The following is an 8073-nucleotide window of genomic DNA, read 5'->3' as shown; positions in this document are numbered from 1 at the left end:
CCTCTCCCACTCCCCCTGCTTGTGTTCCCCCTCTCACTGTGTCTCTCTCTGTCAAATAAATAAATAAAATCTTTAAAAAAAAGAAAAAAGAAAAAGAAAACCCAAAACATAACAGCTTAAAATAACAAATATTTATTATCTCACAGTTTTTGCAAGTCAGGAGTCTGGCTCAGGGTGTTATACGAGGTTACAGCCAGAGGTCAACTGGGTTGCAGTCATCTGAAGGGTTGACTGGGGTGGGAGAATCTGCTTTAAAAATAGTTCCCTCACGTGTTCCTCACTGGTGGTTGGCAGGAGGCCTCAGTGCTTCACCACGTGGGCCTCCCCACAAGCTGCTTGAGTGTTCCCACGACATGGCAGATGGCTTCCCCACAGAGCAAGTGATTCAGAGAGAGCGAGAAGGAAGCCAGAATGTCTTTCATGTCACAATCACTTCTACCATATTCTTTTACTTGGGGGAAAAGAGTCACTAGTTTCAGTCCACACTCAAGGGAAGAAGGATGAAGGTCCACCTTGTGGAGGGAAGAGGGTCAAAGTACTTGTGGAAAAAACTTTTTTTAATTACGTAAACTCGATCTCCAGCACAGGGCTTGAAATCGTGCCCCCAAGATCAAGAGTTGCACACTCTCCTGACTGAGCCAGCCAGGTGCCCCACTTGTGGACATTTTTCAAAACCACTAGAGTTAGTGGGTTGGGTGTGAAGGTTGGGCTCGTGGCAGTTAAGGTGTTCAGGATTTCAATGTGTTGTGGGGCTTGGGTTATTATGCTTGACAGAAACAACGGGGCTTGGTATCATGGAGTATGGGAATCATGGCAGTGGTGGATTGGATCATTGGGGTTTCGGTGTGGTTAGATGGGGTTGGTGTTGATATGACTGCAGTTGAACTGGTGGGGGTTGTAAGTGTAGTCGGGGTAGAGTGGGGGTGCAATCAAGGAGTGTGGTGTTTAAAGTCATAACTATGGGTCAAATTTAAGTTTGGGTTATGGTGGGGATGGGATGGGAGTTTTGGTGGGGTGATGGAGTTTGGGGTTGGACATTTTTGTGTTGGTCGTACGCTCCGAATGGTGGTTGAGTCATTAGGTGTAGTGGGGTGTGGCGTTTTGGAGGCGTTCGTTGTTGGAATCGACAGTGGTGAGGGGCGAACATTAGGTAGTGCATTTCCTGGTTATGGGAGCTGAACCCATCATCTAGGTGGGGGTTGAAATGGCTGGGGTTTGGGTTGAGGAATAAGAATCTTGAGGGGTTCATTTGAGGGGTGTCAACTAGGGTGGGTGGAATGGTGTCGATCTTTATGTTTGGGGTGGGCAGTGGCATTGGGACCACAGGAACTGGACTAATGAGAGTTTTGGGGGTTGTTTGACTGGGTTGGGCCTTGGATGGTTAGGTTTGGTGTGACTGGAGCTGGGAATGCAACAGAATGAGCAGGGTTGGGGGTTGTAGCTGAAACTGATTGTAACTGAGAATTCATGGTTGGGCCTGGGGATGGAGGGGAACTTTTCTCCTCCTCCACCCTGACCCTCACCTCTCCCACCCCTGCCCAGCCCAACAGCACAGTGAACACCACACACCCAGCTTATGCATCTTTATTGGACCAGATGTGGGATTTTCCAAACCCAAACAGGCCACCTCTGTCCTGCACCAGCCCAGTTGTAGAGACCCTCTCCCTAGTTCTTGGGGAGACCAGCTCCCTGCAGGGAGGGGTCAAAAGTTGGTAGATTTCGTGGGTGCCCTGGAGCCCCTCCTGTGGCAGGGGAGAGAGCCACCCCTGTGCCCCGAGTCCTCCTCCTGTAACCCTCTGCACCTGGGCTTAGGACGCTGCCCGTCCTGGAAGAGGGAGGCCACATCCAACAGTGCATCCTCAATGTGCTGCCCCAGTCGGTGGGAGTCCTAGAAGGAGAAATATGTCATGTCCAGGAGAAGCTGGGAGAGGGTCTCCTCGGTGCTGGGAAACAGGAAGGCTGGTATCCCCGATGTCCTGGTCTGAGGGAGGAGGGGGCTGGGGACTAGGATTCCTGGATCGTGGGGGCAGCAGGGAGCTGGGATTCTAGACTCCTTGGTTGTAGGAGAGGAGGGAGCTAGGAGTCCAGATCCCTGGGTCCTGACGGAGGAGGGTGCAGGGGTGTGTGTTCAACTCTGTCTCACCGTTTTTGTGCTAGACTTTTTGCTGGAGATGTGGAAGGTGATGGTGTCATCCCCCATGAAAATGTACGAAACGCCATAACCATGGTCATCGGCCTGGAGAGGGACAGAGGGAGGGGAACCAAATAGCCTCCGGTCTCCTACCCCCTGCCCCCCACTAGGCCGGAGTGCAGACCCCCAACACCCTCCTCCCTCAGGGCCCAGGGTCCAGGGAGGTGGGATCAGGCCCAGTTCCACTCACAGGCCCGAATCCACCACCAGAGGAAACATAGTCAGGGTAATTGTGGACGTCAAACAGGTGGATTTGCTGAACAGGGATCTGGCTGGTGGCCAGAGGCCACTGCTCCGAGTGAACCTGAGGGACAGGAGATGGTCAAATATGCAGTAAAGACGAACAGACCCACCCGTCCGCGCCCTTGGCTCAGTTCCAAGCAACCCGGCCCTTTCTGACCTCCCCTGACTGCCTATTTCCTCTAAATCGCCCAGTTTCTCTGGTTTCTCTGTCCTTCCCCTCCCTGACACCCGCCCCTCGGCTCTCCTCCTTTTCCGACCACACCTCTCCGCTTCTGCCTGATCCCGCCCTTCTCTCGGGTCTTCCTGACCACGCCTCCTTTCACCGCCCTCCTGGCCACGCCTCCTCTTCCTGACCCCGCCCCTCTCCCTCCTTTCCCCCTTTTCCCTCTCCACCCCCCCACCAACTCTCTCCTCTAATACCTCCCTTTTCCTTTTTTTTTTTTTTTTAAGATTTTATTTATTTATTTGACAGAGACAGTGAGAGAGGGAACACAAGCAGGGGGAGTGGGAGAGGTTGAAGCAGACTTCCCACCAAGCAGGGAGCCCCATGCGGGGCTCAATCCCAGGATCCTGGGATCATGACCTGAGCGAAAGCAGACGCTTAACGACTGAGCCACTCAGGCGCCCCTAATACCTCCCTTTTCCAACCTCACCCTCCTTATCCTGAAGTACCCGTCTCCTCCCGTGGTTCCCCTTTTCCCTCTCTAACCCTTTCCCTGCACCCCAACCTGGTCCAGAAAGGGCGACCGCAAGTGGAGAAATTGGGACACGATGTAGAGCGCAAAGAGGTGGCGGTCGACTCCCTGTCCGCTCATCGCTGCCTTCAGCAGAGCCTGGTGCTTTTCCACCGCCAGGCGGAACAGAGCACGGCGCTGGGGTTCCTGGGGTCCCCCGGGGAGGTCATAGGTCATGGAAAGACAGGAAGTGGGCTTACTGTTGGGGCTTGTCACACACCCCCGGCCTCAAAGGAGCTTGCAAAATCCCTGCAAGGCAGAGATATCAATTCTATTTTACAGCGGGGAAACAGGCTTAGAGAGGGGAAGTCACTTGCCCAGGCTCACACAGCAAAGCAGAATCAGGTAGGTTCCCAGGTCTGTCTGATATAGGGCCCCAACTCCTTCCATTGACCCAAAATAGGTAGGGGGTGGGGGAACAGAGGTACCCATGGGGTTCTGAGTAGAGAGGTTATATAGGGATTACATGGAAGGGTACAAATGGAAGTCACAAGGTCGCATAGAAGTTAAATCAAAGAGAGCTACATTGTGGAATCAAGGATCCCTGTTGGGTAACCCCCAGTGCCCTCTGTGACCCCCATTAAAGCATGTATCGCACTATGCTGAAATATCTCTGTCTCGCCCCACCAGTGAGTTCCTTGAGGTCAGAGACCAGGTCTGGTTCCTCCTTTGTCCATAATGCCCATCATGGGGCCTGGTCCTCAGAAGGTGCTCCAAAAATATTTGCAAATGTAGGAATGAGTATATGGAAATGACCAAAGCCTCAAACGAGGCCTACACCCACTGTTTTCTCTTTGTCCTCCATGGCTCTCACAAAGTTGCAGGCCTCCCTCGTGCAAGACCGCACCGTCTCTGTCCGGCCTTCCAGGAACAAGCGAGTCATGGTCGACTCATAAGTCAGGCAGAATTCACCCCTGTCCTGGGGGACAAGGAAGAGAGGAGCCTGTCAGCTGGTCTCTGGAAATCTTCACAGACTTGACCCGCTTCTGTGTAGACCTCCCTCATCTTCCTGCTTGGGGAATGTGTGGTTGGGAGAGAGAAATCAAGATGGCGGACCCACAAGGGCAATGACCAGGAAGAGTCACTAAAGGGACTGACAAGGCAGGCCCAGGGGAACCAAAGTCCTGGCAAGGGGCTGAGGTCGAGGGCCCCAACTGACCCGGAAGTGGGCCAGCTGCAAGGCCACCTGGATGAAGCTGTCTGAAGAGAGATGGCAGCGTTTGATGAAGCTCTTGCCAAAGTGGGAGAAAGGGAAGACGTGGCAGTCAATGTTTCCAGACAAGGTCTTGGCTCCCCTCAGGGCTAGAGAGATGGACAGACGGATCTGCCAGAGGAGGAGGGAGGGAGGGATGGCTGGGGTTACGGATGGGGTAGAGCTGGGAGTGGGGCTGGAAGTGGAGGTGGGAGCCGAGTCAGGGTGGGGGTGGAGTGCAGAAATGAACAAACATGTCCCTGAAGGGCTGGATTAAGGATGGAGGTCAGGTGGGACTGGGGTTGGGGATGGATGGGGTTGGGGTTAAGTTTGGGGGTGGGGATGAGTTTCGAGTCACAGCCAGGGAGATTTGGGTACTTGGAGGAGAGGCCCCGACGCCCCGTCTCACCTTTTCTGGAAGGTCCCAGTGCAGCCGCTGGGGCTGGGGCAGTGAGGGCTCAGGATGCCCCTTGCAGTGGCCGTCTGCCGAGTAGCCCAGCTGAAAACATTCTGTGGCCAGAGTGAACTGTGTACAAACAGAGGCTGTCAGAGCCCCTTCCTCCCTCTGGGCTGAGAGCCATCTAACCAGGGACTTCTTTTCATAAGCCCCTCCTGGGGCCTGGTGGTGGGGGAAGTGGGAGCAGTCCCTCTCCCACTCCCCCTGCTTGTGTTCCCTCTCTCGCTATGTCTCTCTGTCAAATAAATAAATAAAATCTTAAAAAAAAAAGATTTTATTTATTTGAGAGAGAGAGCGAGAGCACGAGCAGGGGCAGAGGGAGAAGCAGACTCCCCGCTGAGCAGGGAGCCTGATGCAGGGCTCGATTCCAGGACCCCGAGATCATGACATGAACAGAAGGCAGATGCTTAACTGACTGAGCCACCCAGGCGCCCCTTGTTAAACAGTGTAAATCAGCGTTGATGGAGGACCTACCGCCCGCCAGCCTTCCACTTAATTCTCATGGTAACTTAGGAAGAAGGGATTCACATCCCCATTGCAATGTTAGAAACATATCGGGAGAAGAACACCTCACTTGGGGCCTTGGAGTTTCCATTGATCTATACCTTATTCTATGTGACATCTCTTCATTCAAAGCCAATGTGCAGAGACCTCATGTTGACAATAAGGGTCTGAGGGGTCTGAGGTTCAACTGAATTGACAGTTTCATTCACCAGTATCATCAAAGGGGGACAATTCTCATTTGTGAAACAGGCACAGAAGAGTCAGTACTTACCCAGGGCTGCTCCTAAGATCTGAAAGGGGTCTCCCTTCCCCTCATACACACCAGCTCCCACCCTGGGCCCCATCCAACACCTCGTGTAACGCTACAGAAGAGTGGGAACCTGGTGGGTATAAGCACCACCCTCCATGATTTAGGGACTAAATAAAATAGAGAAAATGGAGATGCGATGGTTCCCAGGATTGGATGGGAGCTTCCAGATCAAAGAAAATCCAACCCTTTCATCTGATGAAGGAAGAAACGAGGCTCAGAGGAGGGGAGTCACTTGCCCGAGGTCACACAGCATTCTGGAATCACATTCTTGCTCTACAACTCCTGGCTCGGTGATTCTGGGCAAATCACTTCCCTTCTCTGAGCCCCAACTGCCCATCCATCAAAAGAAGGTCATAGGGGCGCCTGGGTGGCTCAGTCGTTAAGCATCTGCCTTCGGCTCAGGTCATGATCCCAGGGTCCTGGGATCGAGCCCCACATCAGGCTCCCTGCTCTGCAGGAAGCCTGCTTCTCCTTCTCCCACTCCCCCTGCTTGTGTTCCATCTCTCGCTGTGTCTCTCTCTGTCAAATAAATAAATAAAATCTTTAAAAAAAAAAAAGGTCATAATCCCAGACCCCCTTTTCTTTGCTGGGCGACTCCGGTCCGGTCTTTGCCTGTCTGAGCCTCTGTCTTCCCTCTGACTGTAAGGCCCTGGAGAAGAAGATCTTTGGAAATGGGGCCAATGGTCCCCAGGGCGGGGGTGGGCTGGCCATCCTACCTCCCACATGTGTCCTGAGATGGGGCAGTCGGCCCACGAGTGCTCCACGCTGAGGCCCAGCTTCCCATTGGAGAAGACAATTAGAGTGAAGGATTTGTCAAACCAGCTGCAGGGGGAGAATTCAAAGTGGTCACCAAGGGGCCAAGAGTGAACTCAGGTGCTCTCTGTGGGACATAGGAGTGTCAGGGTGGATGGATTTTTCTGGAACCAGGGCTGGCTCTCTAAGAGGCTGGGGGTCTCCACCAGGCGGTCTAGATGGTTTCTGAGGCATGTCTAGGGCTTGGGAAATTGGAAGATTTTGAGGGAACATACCAAGAAAAGGTCAAGGTTCCCAAGGAGCTGAGAGGTTAGGGGGACTCTTCTGGGAACCTCAGAAATCAGTGATGCCTGGGGTGCATCTAGGAAGTTGTCTGAGGATCTCTAGGTAGGAAGTCCCAGGTCTGGGGTCCTGGGTTTGGGGTGCCTGCATGAAAATCTAAGGATTCTGTGGTTCTGAGCCTGAGGTCCCCAGGCTTGGGGCTCTGGCTTTGGGGGTCTCTAGGTTTGAAGGTCCAGGTTTGGGGTTTGGTGGTCCTCAGATCTGGGGTCCAGGGTCTGCTTGTCTAGTGTCCAGAGTCCTAGGTCTGGATACTGGGTTCTGGGGTCACCGGTTGCGGTGAGGTTCAAGTCCAGGGGCTGACTCACCGGTCATGGCCCCTGCCAGCAAGCAGAGCACGGGCATAGGCATCCAGTGAAGCTGCAGGGTCCTCCCTGGTGAGCCCTGCAGGCTCCGAGTCCAGTGATACAAAGAAGGCAGCTCCTTCCACGGCCTCCAAGGCATCCTCGGCCTGGATCTTCAGGGAACTCCGCACCTGGGCCCACACATCCCTGGGGGGGCGGGGGGGGCTGGGACACGTGCCTGAGCCCACACACCCTGCCCAGCCTCTGCCTGGCCCCCCAGCTTGCCTTTCCCCAACCTCCAGAGGCTGGCTGGGCCATCGGGTCCCCTGACCTCTTACTCTCACCTGGGTGCAGCTGTCAGGGCAGCCAGATGCTCCTCCTGGGGGCAGGCAGGGGAGGGGTCGTCCAGGATTCGCTGGAACTGCTGCTCCAGGGCCCGCGGGGAGAGCAGGCCGCTTTGGGAGTGGGTCCCCACACGGAAGAATCGGCCTCGGTGGAAGACGGCCACGTGTCGGCTGTCCCGGAGGTGGCGGATATGGTCTAGGGGTGGGGTGGGCAGAAGGGCGGAGGGCAGGAAGGTCAGATACACTGCAAGAATAAGCACCATTTAGGGCGCCTGGGTGGCTCAGTCGGTTCAGTGTCTGACTCTTGGTTTCGGCTCAGGTCATGATCTCAGGGTCCTGGGGTCCAGCTGCTCTAGGCTCCACATTCAGCAGGGAGTCGGCTTGGGATTCTTTCCCCCTCCCTCCCCCCTCCTCCTCTGCTCCTCCCCCTGCTAGCAGCGCACACTCTCTCTCTCTAAAATAAATTTTTTTTTAGGGGCGCCTGGGTGGCTCAGATGGTTAAGCGTCTGCCTTCGGCTCAGGTCATGTCCTGGGATCGAGCCCCACATCGGGCTCCTGGCTCAGCGGAGAGCCTGCTTCTCCCTCTCCCTCTGCCTCTCTCCCTGCTCATGCTCTCTCTCTCTCTCTCTCTCTCTCTCTGTATCTCTGTGTCTCAAATGAATAAATAAAATCTTTAAAAAAATAAATAAATTTTTTAAAAAGATTTTTTATTTATTTATTTG

General features: G+C 54.2%; 1 protein-coding gene across 3 annotated transcripts in view; it reads right to left on the bottom strand.

Moving 5' to 3' along the window:
• Positions 1-1570: 1570 nt before the first annotated feature.
• CPT1C (carnitine palmitoyltransferase 1C) overlaps positions 1571-8073 on the bottom strand; it is a 21078-nt gene continuing 14575 nt past the window's right edge. For all 3 annotated transcript variants that reach the window (XM_081807265.1, XM_081807264.1, XM_081807266.1), the window contains 10 exons: positions 7352-7547; positions 7032-7214; positions 6348-6453; positions 4770-4886; positions 4328-4492; positions 3953-4087; positions 3163-3315; positions 2382-2495; positions 2144-2236; positions 1571-1888 (listed from right to left, as the gene is read on the bottom strand). In XM_081807265.1, the coding sequence (XP_081663391.1) occupies positions 1703-1888; positions 2144-2236; positions 2382-2495; positions 3163-3315; positions 3953-4087; positions 4328-4492; positions 4770-4886; positions 6348-6453; positions 7032-7214; positions 7352-7547 (1448 nt within the window). In that variant the 3' untranslated portion in view covers positions 1571-1702. The remainder of the gene's footprint in view (positions 1889-2143; positions 2237-2381; positions 2496-3162; positions 3316-3952; positions 4088-4327; positions 4493-4769; positions 4887-6347; positions 6454-7031; positions 7215-7351; positions 7548-8073) is intronic.

The sequence above is a fragment of the Leptonychotes weddellii genome, chromosome 16 (assembly GCF_054177405.1).
Source record: "Leptonychotes weddellii isolate Sample4059 chromosome 16, ASM5417740v2, whole genome shotgun sequence".
NCBI classification, from domain to species: domain Eukaryota; kingdom Metazoa; phylum Chordata; class Mammalia; order Carnivora; family Phocidae; genus Leptonychotes; species Leptonychotes weddellii.
Note: the sequence above shows the minus strand (reverse complement) of the source record. Positions and strands in the feature narration are given on the sequence as shown.